Here is a 20,314-nt window from a genome sequence, read left to right on the forward strand (position 1 = left end):
TAATCAAAATCTACAATATGATATTCTCTAATTATATTTAAATTAAATTAAAATTAAAAGTAAAAAATTAAAATTAAAATATATTTATATTATATATTATATATTATTACTAATTAATTTAATAATCAAAATATATCATATATATTTTTTATTAAAATTGAGAGAAGATATTTCTATTCAAAATTAATAAATAAACTTTCTTCTTACATTCTCTTATCTACCTCTTTTTTTTTTATTTTTTTTACTATTTTCACTCTATATATATTTTATATTTTATATTTTATATTAATAATTTAATAAATCAAAATATATCATTAAATATTTTTTATTACAATTAAAATATTTTTTTTAAATTAACAAATTTTCTCTCTCATTCTTCTTCTTTATCTTTCTCTCTCTCTCTCTCTCTCTTATTTTCTATTTTTCGCTATCTTTTTGTTTTACAAAAAATAAAATTAATAAAATAATATAATTCAAATAAAAAATATTATTATTATATACATATATTTTTTAGTTTTAAATTTTTACTGCTTATTTTTGTAATCTATATTTTTACTTCTTTTTTTAAATATTTATTATATATAATTTGGAGATAATACTTGTTAATACCCTGACCCAACGCTAGGGCCCATGACCAAATAAACCAAAAAGGTCCAATCCAAAAATTGGCCTTCGCTACCAGCCGACCTCCTTATAAGAAGTCGGATCGAATACAGACTCCACTCTAAGAAGTCGGGATCGAAGGATAGTTGGCAGATAACACTTATTCAAATAAGTAACTGCCCCTAAAATCTCTCAACCCACTTCCAGGAGCCATATCTCAACTACCCTAAGATAAAGAGACGGTTATCCTCCTTAAAAGATGGAACTACTCCAACGGTGGTTATTGGTTCATCACTATAAATACACTAACATCCCTCAAGTATCTCTAAGTTCTAATACTCTAAAAAACCTGTAAAACCCTTTGCTGACTTAGGCATCGGAGTGTCTTTGCTAGTACCATCCCCCATTCTATCATACACACAAGTTGGACGGCGGCTCCCATACGTAAACCAAGTCGGAGACCACCTCCTCCTGACGTTTGGGCTAACCTCACAAGTCCAGCCCATTAATATTCGGTTACCCACCGTAACATTGGCGCCGTTACCGGGGAGCCGAGAGATCAACCAGTGATGGCAGACGACTTGAATGAGGATGGAAACACAACGTCTGATTCTGAGCAAGAGAATCAAGACGTTGGTAACGACGATAGAGCCATAGTCTCTCATCAAGGGGTGAAGGACCCGAAGGAAAACTCATCCGAAGGACGTGAATCAGGAAAGGAGGGACAACCCCATGCAGCTGACTTCATGAGATTGTTCCATGTAACACCCTCACTATCAGAAGTCACGCTTCCGGCTGCACTATTCTGATAGCAAGAAGTATTACGACTACTTTACATACTAAATACTAAAATAGGAGCCTGTGACTCAACACTGTATCGCAGCTTTCTTAGAAAAAAACCGAAACTAAACACTTTATCTTAAGAAAAAAAATACAAACAGGCATAGATTCATATACAAGACTCCTTACATAATAACTCATAATATAATTTACATATAAAACATACAATTCCTATCCCTCTTACAAACTCGTAATAACAAAGACGAGGGAAGAAAATAATCTAATTAATACAACATCTTATAAACCAAACACAGTATATCTCTTCTTAATGATTCTTCATCCGGTTCCTGAAAAGGTAAAGCTGTAGGGGGTGAGAACCTAACCACACGGTCTCACCACGGAGTTTCAAAGTTGTTATAAGAAGATATTTAATAAGAAACTGTTTTCAAATTCAGTGATTATCATTGCTTTATGAATCCTTTTTAAAATCCAATAGCTAATCGTTCAAAACCTTTTCAAATAAACAATGTTTAATATTTTCAGAAATCCAAAATCTTTCCTTTCTTATAAGCAAATCTCAATTAGAAACCAACCACGCAATCAAACAACACAATCATTAATTCAGCATCCAAGTTCAATCTCAAATGTAGCACGCCAGAACAAACACAAGCAAGACAGGCAAGGAAAGCACAAGTAGGTAGCAGTTACAGCAAATAGTTCAAGTAGCAGTTAAGAACAGTTTAGCAATTAGGCAAACCAAAATAAGTTCAAACCCAAACAAAGCATACAAATGCATATGATGCATGCCTGTCCTATGGCTGATGAGGCTCATCTGTCGGTTATCCAGCCAACCCGACAAGTCTGAATTGTACTTAGACTGTCCCCCGACGTGCATCCCCAAGAGTCTATGCATAGCTTTTTCTCAAATAATCAATATTACTCAATGGGGGTATCATTCCCGGGAATTTATATAGTGCCCGGTCACACTTACGTCGTAGGGTCAACAGAGTATCGAGTTTTCAACCTGGTACACGTGGTGGCAAGCCACGGCACTTAATCCAGGGAACCTCGTATCTCAGATATTTCAAATTCATAAGCCATATAAATAATTCATTCATCATTCATCAACATTTAAGCCATTCTCAATATCATCATCATTCATCAATCCATATCCCATTTCCAAATTCATTCAAAAATCATATTTCAAATCAATCCTCATCATCCTTCTTTCCATTAATCAACAATCTCAATCAAAACTTAATTCTTTATTTTCTAAATAAATCAATCTTTAAAACATATAACGTTCAAAAACTAAATCTTTTTAAATCATCACTTCGGGCAAGACTTTCAATTTTATAAAATTTCGGCAGCATCTCCTCTAAAACTTGGACACTGCCACCCTTTTCGGGTCCCACCCAAACATTTCTCAAACATTTTCTCAACCATTTCCAAATTCCAAACATTTTCCATAGTTGAACCAGCTCCAATATCAAATTATTCTCAAATCAGACCAATTCCAATAATAAAACTCTTTTTAAAATCAAACCAGTTCAAGTATTAAATCATTTATAAAATCAAACCGACTCAAAATCAAACCGCTTTAACTCCAAACCAAGAAAAACCACTTTTCATAATAATTAAGTAAATAACTTTTCAAACCCATTTCTTATCAACAACCGTACTTCACTCAAGCAATCGAGCAACCAATAATTCAGTCTAACAAACCATCACATTCACAAGACAAATATAATCACAAAAGTATATCTCCTTGCGTCAATATCTATTTATAACAACTCTGTAATATAAAATAGAATTTAAGAAAAACCCCTACCTCGTTCGCGATTCAACTACGCAACAAACTGCATTTCTATTCTTATCCCACAGCAACAGCATCAATACCGACCGTCCCCGCAGCAGTCACAACCTCTAAACACAGCCTTAGCTCAATCCTAAAACGTTAATGTCGCGTAATACTTAATAATCTATAACAGAAAAGTAACTAAAAGAGTTTGGAACAAGGAACGACTTACTGGGCTTACGAATAATCGAGAAAACGGGGCAACAGCAGCTCCGGTGACGACGTAGCACCTTGATGCTGTATGCAACAGCCATAAGACTCAGCTATCAAGACCCGTAACTCAATCCTATGACACCCAAGACCTCAGATCCTCAAACAACTTAAAACAGAAATGCTAATTTAAAGGTTTTGGAATGCATCGCTTACCCAAACAAGGACGAACGGCTAAATTGAAATAACGGTAACTCCGATGGTGGTTCCGGTGATCACCCACGCCACACCCGGTGACCAGAACGGCGGTAACAACGGTGCAGTAGCTCAGAATAACAAGCAGCGGCGGCGGACGACAACAGTGCGGTCACCAGCGGGGGCAGCAAGGTTTCGAGCGGCAGAAGTGGTGGTGGCTGGCGCGGGTCTCTCCTTTCTCTCTTCGGCTCCCGAGCTCGCTCTCTCTCTCTCTGGCTCCGCCATAAGTGACGGCAACCGACTCCATGATGAGAACGATGACGACGCGGGTACAGCAGCGGCGGCGACGGATTTCACGGTGATTGCGACGCTGGTGACACGAAAAGGTCTCCGACGCGGTGGTTGGACCTCAGCTCGACCTCAGATCTCGCTCTCTCTCCTCCCCGCGCGGTCTCCTCGGCGCTGGCGCAAACAGCGACACGACGCGACGGCGGTCTTGAACGGCGCGGCGGCTTCCTTTGCGGCACTCTCCTCTCTCAGATCTCCTCTCTCCTCTGTCAGTAGCAACGGCGACGGTGGCAGTGACATCCACCGCGCCGCCTCACTCTTCTCCCCCTCTCCTTCCTTCCTCGATACCTCTTTCTCCCTTCCCTGTCTTTCTTTCTTCAAGCTTCCCCTGTTTTCCCCCTTTCTATTCTTTCCCTTTCTTTCTTTTTTCTTCCCTGATTTCCCTGCCCCCACTTCGTTCTTCCCTTTCTTTTGTTTCTTTTTTTTTCTTTTTTTTCTACCGTGTGTCTGTGATAAGGAGAAATGTTAGTGGCGGCTAGGGTTGGGTACAAGAGAATTAGGATTTTGTGTTTAATTTAATCAAATTAGGATATAGAATATTAAATTGAAATCTAATTTGATCTTTAAAATTATTTTAAAAATATTATTTGTGATATAAAAATACTAATTGATTTTCAATAAATTACTCTAATTGAAAATTCATGATAATGTAATTAATTTCTCTTTATCTTTAACTTAAAGTATTAAATGATATAAATTAAATTATCTAAAATCAAATCATATAAAATTCTTATTATTTCATAACTACCAATTTTATAATTTAAATAGCCAAACCTCATTATTTTTTTTTTGAATTTCCAGAACTTTAAATCATAAATAGGAAAATAATCTATAGGTATAGAGTTTGGATAAAAACCTTAATTTATTTCAAGTCTAATTAATTGCCTTTAATTATTTTCAATAAAAATAATTTCTGAAATTAAAACCATAAATAAATATATAATTTGAGACTGATTCAAAATAGAACTTTTTAAAAGTCTTGGGTCTTACATTCCACGGTCACCAGGGGTGCTTGGAGCAGTTGGAACAAGACCTGAAATGACAGCGAGAGGCAGAGAGAAATTTGAGGAACGAGATCAAACGATGAAAGGAGTTTGAGGAAAAGCTTGTAAGACTAGAGTTCGCTTTCAAAGGTCGAAACTCTCGCAGTGACCAAGAAGACTCTCCATTGGGAGGAGAAGATCCGTTCAGCAAGGACATAATGAGGGCAAAAGTTCCAAGGAACTTCAAAAACCCTGACATGGATCTCTAGGATGGCACTACTGACCCAAAGCATCATCTAAGCAATTTTAAAATTCGGATGTATTTAGCCAACGCTTCTGATGCCACTCGCTGCAAGGCTTTTCCGACAACCCTGACGAAAGCAGAAATGAAATAGTTCGATAGCCTCCCCCAAGGTCGGTCACTAGCTTCGACGACCTCTCGTGTAAGTTCCTTGTGTGATTCTCTATCCAAAAGGACAAGGTAAAGCATGCACCAAGTCTCCTAGGAGTAAAACAGGAGATCGGAGAACCTCTGAGAGACTACATGGAGAGGTTCAACAATGCGTGCTTAGAGATTCAAGACCTGCCCACGGAAGCAGTGATTATGGGCCTAGTAAATGGACTCCGAGAAGGTCTCTTCTCCCAGTCCATCTCAAAAAGGCACCCGACTTCTTTGAGAGATGTACAGGAGAGAGCCGAGAAGTACATCAACATGGAAGAAAATGCCAGGCTGAGAGAGCCAAGTTGGTGACCTGGGCACTCTCACTCATTAAAAGAGAAGGAGAAAGAGCCCAAAAAAAGAGACAGTTGGCCCTGAAAGGCCCAGGAGATATCACTCCTATACACCTCTACGCGTTTCCCTAGTTGATGTCTATAGGGAAATTTGTCACACCGAAATACTACCTTTCCCTAGGCCCATCAAAAACAAAAAGGAGAGAAGTCGTAGCGACTACTGTGAGTACCATAAGCTATATGGTCTCTCAACAAATGATTGTTATGACATAAAGAATGTGATAGAAAAGCTAGTCAGAGAAGGTTGGCTTGACAGATTTCTCATGGAAAGGTCGGACCATCATGGCAAGAGAAAGCGAGATGACGAAGACCGAAGAGACCCGCCACCACAGAATTCGGAAAGACATATACACATGATCTCAGGAGGGTTTGCTGGAGGTGGTCTCACAAAGTCATCTCACAAAAGGCACCTGAAGGAAGTCTATCAGGTCGGTGGCGAAGCTCCCGACCTCCCAGCCATCTCTTTCACTAAAGAAGATGGGCAAGGCATTATTCCTGGACATGACGATCCAGTGGTAATAACCATGATCCTTGCCAATGTCCATCTACACAGAACTCTAGTGGATCAGGGGAGCTCGGCCGATATCCTGTTCAAGCCGGCGTTTGATAAGTTGGGACTGGATGAAAAGGAGTTAAGAGCTTACCCCGATACCCTATATGGGGTGGGGGATACACCAATAAAGCAACTAGGATTCATACCCCTACACACAACTTATGGAAAAGGGGCAAAGTCCAAAACTCTAAGCATCAATTTCATAGTCGTTGATGTGGTTTCAGCCTACAATGCTCTAATTGGCAGAACAACCCTAAATCGGATCAAAGTAGTGGTGTCCACCCCCACCTTTGCATGAAATCCCAACACCAGAGGGAATTACAACCATCAGAGGAGACCAGAAATTGGCAAGAAAGTGTTACAATGAAAGCCTAAACCTGAGAGGAAAGGTCAAGGAAGTGCACACAATTGTGCTCGGAGGAGTCAGAGCTAAAGAAGAGTTGCGACCAGAACCCGGCAGAAAAACTGAAGAGGTACAGGTCGGAGAAGAGGAAGGAAAAAATACCAATATAGGAGCCAACCTGAAAGAAGATCTGAAGCAGAAGCTTATGAGGCTCCTACAAGAGAATAATGACCTCTTTGCCTGGAAAGCCTCCGACATGCCAGGGATAGATCCCGAACTCATGTCACATAAACTGTCAGTGTATCCCGGATCGCGATCGGTTCAACAAAAAAGACGGAAGCTCGGACCTAAACGGGCCCAAGTGGTGGAAGAGCAAGTACAAGCCCTCCTAGAAGCTTGCTTCATCAAAGAGATCAAATATCCGGCGTGGCTAGTGATAAACTATTATTTTATGATTTATATTGTGTTTAATTGAGTGATTTTATCAAGTCTTCACCCACTTATTCATATGATTTGCATGTATTTACAATTCCTTCCTAAAATTGTTCTATGATTGAAAACTTGCTTCCTAAAGATCCTTTAATTGTATATTCTTATTCTCCTTTATACCATTCGATGCCGTGATCTGTGTGTTAAGTGTTTCAGGCTTCATAGGGCAGGAATGGCTTAGAGAATAGAAAGGAAGTTTGCATAAATGGAAGGAACACAAGAAATTGAGATGACCAGTGAGAAGTGATGTGGGCGCATGACTCACGCGTCCGCGCGAAATGAAAAAAATCACAGCGACGCGAACGCGTGCCTGACGCGAACGCGTGGATTGGAAGCTGCACGAGTGACGTGAATGCGTGGACGATGCGCACGCGTGGCACAGAAAACGCTGAGTGACGCAAACGCGTTGACGACGCGGTTGCGTGACGTGCGCGATCTGTAGAATTACAGAAGTCGCTGGCATAGATTCTGGGCCGCGTTTTAACCCAGTTTTCGGCCCAGAAACACAGATTAGAGCCAGGGAACATCCAGAGACAAAAGACAATTCTCATTCCGCATAATTTCTAGTTTTTTTAGATCTGATTTTACTCTTCCTCTAGGTTTTTCTTTATACTCATAATTTAGAATTTGAAGATTTTGGCTTTGGCTATTGAGAAGAGTCTACCTCCGGAACTGGTCATTCTAGTTTGTTTACCTACTTTTTACTTACTCTTTCATATCCTTAATTTGTCCAGAGTTACAATTGGATTATTTTTAGAATTTATTAATACAAAGACTATTTTTATTTTTTAATTAATCTCTTTGATTATTGTTTATCATGTCTCTTTTTATGTCTCCTCTTTATTTTATGAAGTCTACATTTATGATAATGGAGTAGTTTCCTAACTTGACTGGGAGTTGATTAAAAGGAGAACCTTGAGTTGGAATACTCAAGAGTTCAATTGTAATTGGTTCGTTGTTGGTTGGCTTGTTAGTCACTAACTCTAATCCTTCCCAAGGGAGAGGATTAGGACTTGTGAATAGAAGTTAACTTTTAACTTGACTTTCCTTCATTCGTTGAGGGTTAACTAAGTAGAAACAACTACTAATTATTAATTGATTTTGAGAAAATTCCAACAAGGATAGAACTTCTGATTAATCTTCTCCCGATCAAGAATTTTATTTAAATTACATAAATTCTCTGATTTAATTTCCTGTTTATCAAACTCAAAACCATTTTGGAAAACCTCTGATTAATAAAATAGCACATCACTCTGTAACTCGTTGGGAGACGACCTGGGACTCATACTCCCAGTATTTTAATTCTAATTTTGTGACAACTCTTTTCTAAATTGACAAGTGAATTTTTGCTGGTTAAGAGCTGTACTTGCAACGCCATTTTTTTTAATAATTCTTAATCTATCAATTTCCGCCACGTCAGCTAGCAAATGTGGTATTGGTCGAAAAGCAAAATGGCAAATGGAGGATGTGTGTCGGTTACACCGACCTAAACAAGGCGTGTCTCAAAGACCCATATCCACTTCCAAACATTGATACCTTAGTAGACTCCAGCTCGGGGTATCAATACTTGTCGTTCATGGACGCATACTCGGGATATAATCAAATTCCGATGTACAAGCCAGATCAAGAAAAGACACTTTTCATCACGCCAAGGGCAAACTATTGCTATGTGGTCATGCCTTTTGGGTTAAAAAATGCAGGAGTCACGTATCAAAGGCTGATGAATAAGGTGTTTGCACCAGCTACTTTCCAAAGGTGTATGATGAGTCTTTTCTCTTATGTCATTAAGACCTGTATGGAAGTTTTTATGGATGACTTTAGCATATATGATGATACATTTAGCCTTTGTATAGTTTATCTAGAGTATTGGATAGGTGTGTTAGTTCAAACCTTGTTTTAAATTTTGAAAAATGTCATTTTATGGTGAAATAAGGAATTATTCTAGGACATGTTGTTTCTGATACTAGTATCTCTATAGACCCAGCAAAGGTGGATGTTATTTCTAGTTTACCTTACCCCTCCTCTGTGAGGGAAGTTCGTTCGTTCTTTGGCCATGCAGGTTTTTACAGGAGTTCATTAAGGACTTCAGTAAGGTAGCACTACCCTTATCCAGACTACTGCAGAAAGATATTGAGTTCGAGTTCAGTGAAGATTGCAAACAAGCATTTGATAAGCTGAAGACCGCCCTGACTCAAGCTCCGATTGTGAGGGGACTAGACTGGGGTCAACCATTTGAAATCATGTGTGATGCCTCCAATCATACAGTAGGAGCAGCACTAGCTCAGCATGAAGGTAACGATCCTTTTGTAATTACTTATGAATCTAAGACTTTAGATGCTGCTCAATCTAATTACACTACTACTGAAAAAGAGCTTCTAGCTATTATTTTTGCTCTGGATAAATTCCGAGCCTATTTACTTGGTACTAAGGTAGTAGTGTACTCAGACCATGCAGCTCTAAAATATTTATTAGCTAAAAAGAAGTCTAAACCAAGGCTAATACGTTGGATGCTACTGCTGCAATAATTTGATTTGAAAATTAAATATAGGAGTGGTAACCAAAATTTTGTGGCAAACCACTTGAGTCGCCTTGAGCACATTAAAGATGACTCAATTTCTATCAATGATAATTTTCTATTTGATAGCTTACAGGCAGTATCTGATGTAGTTCCCTGGTATGCACCTCTAGCTAATTATCTAGTTAGTCACACTTTTTCTCCTGATTTTACTAAGCATCAGAGAGACAAGCTGAAAAGCGAGTCCAAATACTTTGTATGGGATGATCCATATCTATGGAGGTGTGGTGCTGACCAGGTAATTAGACGGTGTGTACCTCAATCAAAATTCTAGTTCATTTTAGAGGCTTGCCACTCATCTGAGAGTGGAGGATATTTTAGCCCTCAACAAACAGCTAGAAAAGTTTTAGATTGTGGATTCTAGTGGCCTACTCTTTTTAAAGATGCTGCTAACCTTTGTAAATCTTGTTCTCCCTGCAAAGATTTGGTAATATATCCCAGATGGACGAAATGCCTCAACAAATTATGCTTTTCTGTGAAATTTTTTATGTTTGGGGCATTGACTTCATGGGTCCATTTCCAAATTCTAATGGTCACCTCTATATACTGTTAGCTGTAGATTATATTTCTAAATGGGTGGAAGCAATTTCGACCCGTACTGATGATGCTAACATTGTTGTTTCCTTTGTTAGAAACCATATTATTTGTCGCTTTGAATCACCACGAGCAATCGTGAGCGATCAAGGCACTCACTTTTATAACAAAAGACTAACAGGATTACTGAAGATGCATGGGATAATTCATAAAGTATCAACAGCCTATCACCCCCAGACTAATGGGCAAGCAGAGGTGTCTAACAAAGAGATAAAGCGCATACTGCAAAAGATAGTCAAGCCTCATAGAAAGGACTGGAGCACCAGGCTCCAAGATGTGCTCTAGGCATATCGGACAGCATATAAGACACCAATTGGGATGAGTCCTTTCTGCTTAGTTTATGGAAAGGCCTGTCATCTCCCAGTTGAGTTAGAACACAAAGCCTTCTGGGCGGTAAAAGAACGCAACATGGACTATGAGAAAGCCAGAGCTGAACGGAAGTTGCAACTGCAAGAATTAGAGAACCTTCGCCTAGAAGCTTATGAAAACTCCAAACTGTATAAAGAGAAGGTGAAAGATGTGCATGATAAGAACATCAAGAGAAGATAGCTCCAACTTGGGGACTTAGTCCTCCTTTACAACTCCAGAATGCGGCTCATGCCAGGCAAGCTGAGGTCCAGATGGGACGGTCCCTCTCGAGTAGAGAGGGTGGAGCCATACGGGGTCTTTCACTTGAGCCATCCTTCAAGCTCTAAACTTATAAAGGTCAATGGATATCGCTTAAAGTTATTTCATGGCAAAAAGATGGCGAAAAACCAGGAGCTAGAGATCTTCCTCTTGGAAGATCCACCCACAGCAGAAGACTGAGCTAGTGGAGCGTCCAACTTAAGGACGTTAAAGCAAAGTGCTGGGTAGGAAACAACCCACCATGGTATGATCATTCCTTCCCCTCTCCTTAATTTCCTTTTTAAATAACTCTTCTCAGTACTAGTGCCTATAGTTTGCATCTGCATTTGCATATTGCATAATTATAAAAAAAACGCACGCGACAGCGTCGCCGACGCGTCCGCGTCATAGGTGCGTTGGGAAGAAAATAAAATGAACAGAGAGTCACACGAAAGTGTGGCTGGAGGCATGCCTCTGGCACAATTTGACCCACACAACTGCGTGGATGATGCAATCGCGTCATTAATAACATGGCCTCCCCATGCGTCCACGTCAACCACGCGAACGCGTGGCCCTGCAATTCGACGTAAACAGGTTGTATGGCAGTAAGTTGAGCTAGAGTTGGGCTGGACTTGTGCTAGAAGCACAAGCCCTACGACGCAGACGCGACGCGTCCGCATCGGTTTCAAAGTCTGGCCCTTCACGTGATCGCGTCCACCACGCGAACGCGTCACCCTAAAATTTGGCAAAATGAGTTTTCACACAGAGAGTTGTGCGAGCGCGAGGCTGCGCGATCGCGTGAAGGGCCAGACTTTGAAACCGACGCGGACGCGTAGAGCACGTGTTTGCGTGGTAGGGCTTGTGCTTCTAGCACGAGTCCAGCCCAACTCCAGCTCAACTTACTGCCATACACCCTTTTTACGTCGAATTACAGGGCCACGCGTTCGCGTGGTTGACGCGGACGCGTGGGGAGGCCATGTTACTAATGACGTGATTGCGTCATCCACACAGTCGCGTGGGTCGAATTGTGCCAGAGGCACGCTTCCAACAACACTTTCGCGTGACTCTCTGTTCATTTTATTTTCTTCCCAACGCACCTATGACGCAGACGCATCGGTGACGCTGTCGCGTGCGGTTTTTTTAGCTTATCAATGCATATAGATTTTTAATTTTCTTTTATAGTTTCACATGAGTAGGTACCCAAATTCCCATTATTTCATTATGACACATTCCTTTATTAACCGTTGTTCCCGCAATCTTCCCAAACTCGATTAACACACAATTTCTATCTTAAGCTAACCAAAGATTCAATTGGGATATTTAATTATTTTTCTGCTTAAGGCTAGTAATGTGGTAAAATGTAGAACAAATGGGATTAAAACGGCTCAAAGTGGCTAACAAAGGTAATTAAAAGGGTAGGCTTATTTGGGATAAGTGAGCTAAACAAATAATGGCCTCAATCATATGCATGCATATAACACATTAACATTGGACATATAGGATAAAACAAAATTCAGATTACAATCATAGAGAAGAAAACACACAAGAAAAAATATTTATGGTTAAATAATGTAACCATGTATTTAGGCTCAAAGTCTCACAGGTTGTGTGTTCTTTAGCTCAAAAACCATGTTCCAATTACAACTTCAAACAAATTTAACAAAAAGGTTTTGTTTTAAATTAGTGAAAATTTTCAAAAATAGGGTCTTAAAAGAAACTTATTATCTTTTCAATCAAGTAGAACATGCATGCAATTAACCTATTACTATGTAATCTATCCTATTCTAAAAAAAAGAAATTGGTGTTAGGGAAGAGAAATTACCTCCGAAAGTCAGGTACTGACCGACCTCCCCACACTTAAGGCTTTGCATCATCCTCGGTGCCATCTGTCAGGAACAAAGGTGGGCTGGTAGCAGTATCTCCACAGTTGGGACCGTCATGGCTCCCTGTGCTGGTAAAGGAAGTGGAGTCCAGAGTGTCTGGGTCCTTGTCAGGTCTGTGGTTGCCTGTGAGTAGTTCCTTGAGGTATTTGAATCGGCGCTAGTTGCGGCACTCTCGTAGCTTTGCCTTCTGTTCTTGCCAGTCCAACCTCTTCAGTATTTGATGGAGCAGCTAACTTGTTGAAGGTGCTTGTGGTGTAGAAGGAGGAATGTCTGCAGCTTGTTCTGCGGACTGGCTGGTAGTGGCTGTTGGTGGCCTGAGAGATTTCCCATTAGAGACGTACTGATCATTCCGTGGAAGCATGGCTTTGGTGTCTCCAGCTCTGTAGGAGACTCCGGTTGCTGAGACAAGATCTGAGACCAAGGCGGGAAAAGGTAGGTTGCCTGCAATTTGTACGTGTCCCATGGCATTTCGGATGTGTCTTGGTAGGTTTAGAGGCTGGTCTGTAAGGATGCACCATAGTAGAACGGCCATATCTGCAATGAAGGAGGACTCATAATTCACTTTTCATAATTTAGATGTAGTTTTAGAGAGAGAGGCTCTCTCCTCTCTCTTAAGATTATGATTAGGATTCCTCTAAAAGGATTTAGGATTTATTTCTTCAAATTACAGGTTCAATGTTCCTTTAACTTGTATTTCTCTTCCATTCTTAGATACTCTAATGCTTTTATTTGATTTATATTGTCAAATTGGCTTATGAACTTTTCATGTTAGGATTTTCTTAACTAATGCAATTTGAGGTATTTTCAGATATATGATTTTTATTTAGCTTTCTACATTCTTGGATTTAGTTGATTAATTGGTAACTCTTGAGTTGTCAAACTCATCGTGATTGATAATTGATATCCTTGCTGATTGATTTAGATTTCTATAACTCTAGTCTTTCATCAGGAGTTGACTAGGACTTTAGGTGTTAAATTGATTTATCCACTTGACTTACCTTCATAGTTAGAGGTTGACTTAGTGGGAGCAAAAATATAATTCTCATCACCATTGATAAGGATAACTAGGATAGGACTTCCAGTTTTCATACCTTGCCAAGAGTTTTCTCATTATTAATTTATTTCCTACAATTTATTTCTCTTGTTCAAACCTTTTAAAAACCCAAAAATACTATTTTTCATAACCAATAATAAATCATACTTCCCTACAATTCCTTGAGAAGTCTACATTTATGATAATGGAGTAGTTTTCCAACTTGATTGGGAGTTGATTAAAAGGAGAACCTTGAGTTGGAATACTCAAGAGTTCAATTATAATTGGTTCGTTGTTGGTTAGCTTGTTAGTCACTAACTCTAATCCTTCCCAAGGGAGAGGATTAGGATTTGTGAATAGAAGTTGACTTTTAACTTGACTTTCTTTCATTTGTTGAGGGTTAACTAAGTAGAAACAACTACTAATTATTAATTGATTTTGAGAAAATCCCAACAAGGATAGAACTTTCGATTAATCTTCTCCCGGTCAAGAATTTTATTTAAATTACATAAATTCTCTGATTTAATTTCCTGTTTATCAAACTCAAAACCATTTTGGAAAACCTCTGATTAATAAAATAGCACATCTCTCTGCAACTCGTTGGGAGACGACCTGGGACTCATACTCCCAGTATTTTAATTCTAATTTTGTGACAACTCTTTTCTAAATTGACAAGTGAATTTTTGCTGGTTAAGAGCTGTACTTGCAACGCCATTTTTCTTAATAATTCTTAATCTGTCAATTTCTGCCACGTCAGCTAGCAAATGTGGTACTAGTCAAAAAGCAAAACGGCAAGTGGAGGATGTGTGTCGATTACACCAACCTGAACAAGGCGTGTCTCAAAGACCCATATCCACTTCCAAACATTGATACCTGTTCATACCCTGGGTCAAGCTGTCTGACCCGGGATGTTCTACAAGACAAAGCGACCGACCTCTTCAGGTCAGGACAACCCGACCTCTTCTCAAAGAGCTCGGCCAAGTCGACAAGAAAGCCCAATAAAGGGCCCAAATAGAGGGACACGACCCAAATCCAGAGGCAATCCCAGCCTACAGAGATAAAGGCGGTTCCGTTGAAGATAAGCTGACCTCACCCAAAGATAAGATAAGATAAGATAACTAACTTATCTTATCTAGAAAGGTCACTTCTCACTATTATAAATACCCTGGAGCACCCATGTATAACTCATACTCTGATTCTACTCAATACCTGCTTAATACCCTTGCTAACTTAAGCATCGGAGTCCCTTGCAGGTACCCCCCACCCTCCAGAGACGAAGGATCAGCACCACCACCAAGTCCAACAAGTCGGACACACCATCTCCGGCCGCGGTACACCTGCCGGACACGTCGGCTCTGACCAACACAGAAGATCTCGTCCGAGATCGACCTACAGTTTCAGGTAACCCACGGAACATTGGCGCCGTTGTCGGGGACCTGGAAGTCACCCCATTAACATGGCGGATAACCATGACAACAACCACGATTCAGGTTTGGAAGACAGAACGCCGCATAAAAACGCGGACACAATACTCAAAGAAACTCCAGAAACCAACGGAGACAAAAATTCATCAAATCCAGGAGTAATGGAAGCACTTCAAAATCGATTGGAGCAGCTTGAGAAAGAAGCGCAACATCGACGTGAAAAAGAAGAAGATCTACGCCGGGAGATAAGGCGGCGCCGAGAATTAGAAGATAAGCTTACAAAACTCGAAGCTGATCTTAAAACTAAAGCTACTCGACCATCCACAGAGGATAGCTCCTAGAAAGATCAAGATCCATTCACCAGAGAAATCATGAAGACCAAAATTCCAAAAGATTTCAAGCTTCCAGATATGACTCTATATGACGGCACATCGGACCCCAACCATCATCTCAACAACTTCAGAAGTAGAATGTACCTCACTGATGCCTTAGATGCAGTTCGCTGCTAAGCCTTTCCAACAACTCTCACCAAGACAGCCATTAAATGGTTCGACAACCTACCTCCAAAATCCATCTCGAGTTTCGACGACCTGGCCAAGAAGTTCCTGGCCCGATTCTCCATACAAAAGGTCAAAGCCAAACACGCACCTCGCCTACTAGGGATCAAGCAAGGAGATCGGGAGAGCCTTCGCAACTACATGGAAAGATTCAACAAAACATGCATGGACATACAAAGTCTTCCAACAGAAGCTGCCATTATGGGCCTCATAAATGGCCTACGAGAAGGACCATTTAGCCAATCTATATCAAAGAGATACCCGACATCCTTAGACAAAGTACAAGAACGGGCACGGAAATACATCAACATGGAGAAAAATTCTCGACTTAGCGAAGCCTCAAGGTTTGGTTCTGCCTACCGAGATAAAGAATCCAAGAAAAAAGAGGATCGCCCCGGAGAGAAAATCAAAAAATATCATAACTATACTCCTCTTAGGGTATCCTTGGTAGATGTTTACAAAGAAGTCTGCCATACAGAGAAAATCCCTCCAGCTCGGCCACTTAAAGGCAAAAGAGGAGGAGGAAATCGGAATGAATACTGTGAATATCACCGGCTTCGAGGGCATTCCACCAATGAATGCTTTGACTTGAAAAACGTCATAGAAAAACTAGTAAGAGAAGGAAAACTAAATCAGTTTTTGGCTAATCAGGATGACGAACCAAGAAAAAGAAGAAGGGATGAGGATGTTGGACGATCTGAACGATCACCCCGCACACCGGAAAGACACGTTCACGTAATACACGGCGGATTTACTGGAGGAGGAATCTCCAAATCATCTCACAAGCGACACCTCAAAGAGGTGTACCACGTCGAAGGAAAAAAGAAAGCCCCAGATATCCCAGCAATAACATTTACCAAGGAAGACGCATCCGGAATCATCTCGGGACATGACGACCCCATGGTCATTACGATCATACTGGCAAACGCCAACCTTCACCGTACACTAATTGACCAGGGAAGCTCTGCCAACATTTTATTCAAAACGGCCTTCGACAAACTCGGTCTAGAAGAAAAAGAGCTAAGAGCGTACCCGAACAGTCTGTTCGAACTAGGAGATGCCCCAGTTCAACCGCTGGGATACGTATCGCTGCATACAACCTTTGGAAAAGGGAACCAATCCAGAACACTCAAGATAGACTACATCGTGGTCTACGTAAGCTTAGCCTACAATACCTTAATAGGTCGGACAACGTTAAATCAACTCGGGGCAATAGTTTCAACTCCACATCTATGTATGAAATTCCCAACTGCGGAAGGGATAGCTACAATAAAGGCAGATCAAAAGATGGCACGTCGCTGTTATAACAAAAGCCTAAACCTCTGAGGTGAAAGAGGAGAGTTCCACACAATCGAGCTCGGTGGAGTTCAGAGGCGAGAAGAATTCCGACCACGACCCGAAGGAGAAGTAGAAAGAGTCCAGATCGGAGACACTTCGGATAAAACAACCAATATTGGCACGATCCTGAAAGGAGACACAAAGGAATCACTAATATGATTCCTACGAGATAATGTTAATCTCTTTGCATGGAAAGCTGCCGACATGCCAGGCATTGATCCCGAACTAATGAGCCACAAATTGGCAGTCTACCCGGGATCCTGGCCGGTACAACAAAGACGAAGAAAACTCGGACCAGAATGAGCTCAAGCTGTGGAAGAACAAGTACAGGCGCTACTAGAGGCAGGATTCATAAGGGAAGTCAAATACCCACTATGGCTAGCAAACTTCGTCTTGGTGAAAAAGTCAAATGGGAAGTGGCGAATGTGCACCGACTACACCGACCTCAACAAAGCCTGCCCAAAAGACCCTTACCCACTCCAAAGCATCGACGCTCTAGTAGATGCTTCATCAGGATATAAATATCTCTTGTTCATGGACACGTATTCAGGGTACAACCAAATCCCCATGTATCCGCCAGATCAAGAAAAGACCTCGTTCCTAACGCCAAAAGCAAACTACTGTTACATCATGATGCCTTTCGGTCTCAAGAACGCAGGAGCTACTTATCAAAGGCTAATGAATACAGTTTTCTCAGGTCACATCGGGAAAACCATGGAAGTTTATGTAGACGACATGTTGAGAAAGACACAAAGTGAAGATACATTATTATCCGACCTGGCTCAAGTGTTTTACACTATCAGGATACACGACATGCGGCTCAATCCCGCAAAATGCACCTTCGCAGTAGAAGCAGGCAAATTCTTGGGCTTCATGCTCACACAAAGGGGGATTAAAGTAAATCCAGACAAGTGTCAAGCCATACTCAACATGAAGAGCCCAACTTGTGTCAAAGAAGTACAACAACTCAACGGAAGGCTGGCTGCTCTATCCCGATTCTTAGCAGGAGCCGCGATAAGATCTTTTCCCTTCTATGCTACTTTAAGAAAGGGAAAACAGTTTGAATGGATGATGGAATGTGAGCAAGCCTTCCGAGACTTCAAAGAGTTCTTAGGACAGCCACCTATCCTATCTCGGCTACGAGAAGGAGAACCGCTCATATTATATCTCGCAGTAGAGAGCCGAGCAATAGCCTCAGCACTAGTTAGAGAAGACGAACATGGGCAAAAACCCGTCTACTTCATTAGCAAAGCGCTACAGGGATCTGAGCTGAACTATCAGAAAATAGAAAAGTTTGCCTACGCTCTGATCCTCACATCACGGCGGCTTCACCCATATTTCCAAGCGCATACCATTAAAGTTTGGACCAACCAACCCATAAAAGGGATATTGCAGAAAATAGATCTAGCAGGAAGAATCCTACAATGGGCAATCGAGTTGTCTGAGTTCGACCTCCAATACGAGGCACAGACAGCCATCAAATCACAACACCTGGCCGACTTCATCGCAGAATTCACAGACACCTCGAAAATCCCCATAGAGTGGAATATATACGTAGACGGATCCTCGAATAAAACAGGAAGCGGTGCGGGTGTGATAATCGAAAGCAACCAAGGAACTCAACTTGAGCTCTCCCTTAAATTCGGATTCCCGGCCTCAAACAACCAGGTAGAATACGAAGCACTATTAGCTGGTTTGAAGCTTGCTAGGGAGGTTGGAGCTCGAAAACTCAACATATACAGTGACTCACAAGTCATAACCTCACAAATAATAGGAAGCTACCAAGCCAAAGATCTGACCATGAAAAAATATTTGGATAAAACCAAAGAACAGCTCGGACAACTCGAGGAATATAGAATTTACCACATACCTCGTGAGCAAAATGCCCGAGCTGACGCCCTTTCAAAATTAGCCAGCACCAAACCAGGGGGCAACAACAGAAGCCTCATCCAGGAGATACTACAGAACCCGTCAATAGCAGAAGAAGAAAAAATCCTAGCCATAATAGGTCGGGATCAAGGATGGATGACCCCCATAATAAATTACCTCAAAACAGAAGCACTCCCTACAGATGAAAAAGAGGCAAAGAGGCTGAAAAGGGAAGCACAGTACTACACTATCATAAACAACACACTATACAAAAGAGGGATATCAACACCTTTACTAAAATGCGTACCGACTTCTAACACAAAGGAAGTCTTGGAGGAAGTACATAGCGGCATTTGTGGTAATCATCTCGGAGAGCAAGCTCTCACCAAAAAGATACTCCGAGCGGGATTCTATTGGCCAACTCTACAAAAGGAGGCTATAGAATTTGTGAGGACATGCCCACCACGCCAGAAGCATGCCAACTTTCACATTGCCCCACCAGAAAAGCTCATCAGTGTGACCTCACCCTGGCCATTTGCGAAATAGGGACTCGACCTTCTCGGACCCTTCCCACAGGGATCGGGACAAGTAAAATTCCTCATAGTAGGAGTAGACTATTTCACAAAATGGATCGAGGCAGAACCCCTAGCCAACGCCACCGCTCAAAGAAGTCGAAAATTCCTATATAGGAACATTATTACGAGGTTCGAAATACCATACTCCATCACCACGGACAACGGTACCCAATTTACAGATGCAGGCTTTAGAAAACTGGTGGCCGACCTGAACATAAAACACCAGTTCACCTCTGTCAAACATCCCCAAGCCAATGGACAAGCCAAAGCAGCCAACAAAGTCATATTGGCCGGACTAAAGCGGAGGCTACAAAAAGCAAAAGGAGCCTGGGCCGAGGAACTTCCACAAGTCCTATGGGCATATCGAACAACCCCCCATTCTACTACAAACGAATCACCATTCCGACTAGCATACGGAGCGGAGGCAATGATTCCAATAGAAATCAAAGAAGGATCTCCCCGAGTAGTCCACTACAATGAACAAGCAAACTCCCAACTTCAGAGAGAAGAGCTCGACTTGTTACCCGAAATCCAAGAAAGAACTCGGATCAGGGAAGAAGCTCTAAAGTGACGAATGACTTCCAGATATAATCAAAAGGTAGTGCCGAGAAGTTTCGCAGAGAATGATCTCATCCTAATCCAAAATGACATTGGAACAACTCGACCCGGAGAAGGGAAGCTGGCAGCGAACTAGAAAGGACCCTATCGAGTCATAGAAGTACTTGGGAAGGGCTACTACAGACTGTCCGAGCTTGATGGACGAGAG

The 20,314-nt window shown here is 41.2% G+C and overlaps 1 protein-coding gene across 1 annotated transcript; it reads left to right on the forward strand.

The window, feature by feature from the left end:
- The first annotated feature begins 5,461 nt into the window (after window positions 1–5,461).
- Window positions 5,462–6,560, forward strand: LOC112701167 (uncharacterized). Its single transcript, XM_025751964.1, has 2 exons — window positions 5,462–5,660; window positions 5,782–6,560. The coding sequence occupies exons 1-2, from the start codon at window positions 5,462–5,464 to the stop codon at window positions 6,558–6,560; spliced, it is 978 nt and encodes a 325-aa protein (XP_025607749.1).
- The last annotated feature ends 13,754 nt before the right edge of the window (window positions 6,561–20,314 follow it).

This window comes from Arachis hypogaea, chromosome 7 (genome assembly GCF_003086295.3).
Source record: "Arachis hypogaea cultivar Tifrunner chromosome 7, arahy.Tifrunner.gnm2.J5K5, whole genome shotgun sequence".
NCBI lineage: Eukaryota > Viridiplantae > Streptophyta > Magnoliopsida > Fabales > Fabaceae > Arachis > Arachis hypogaea.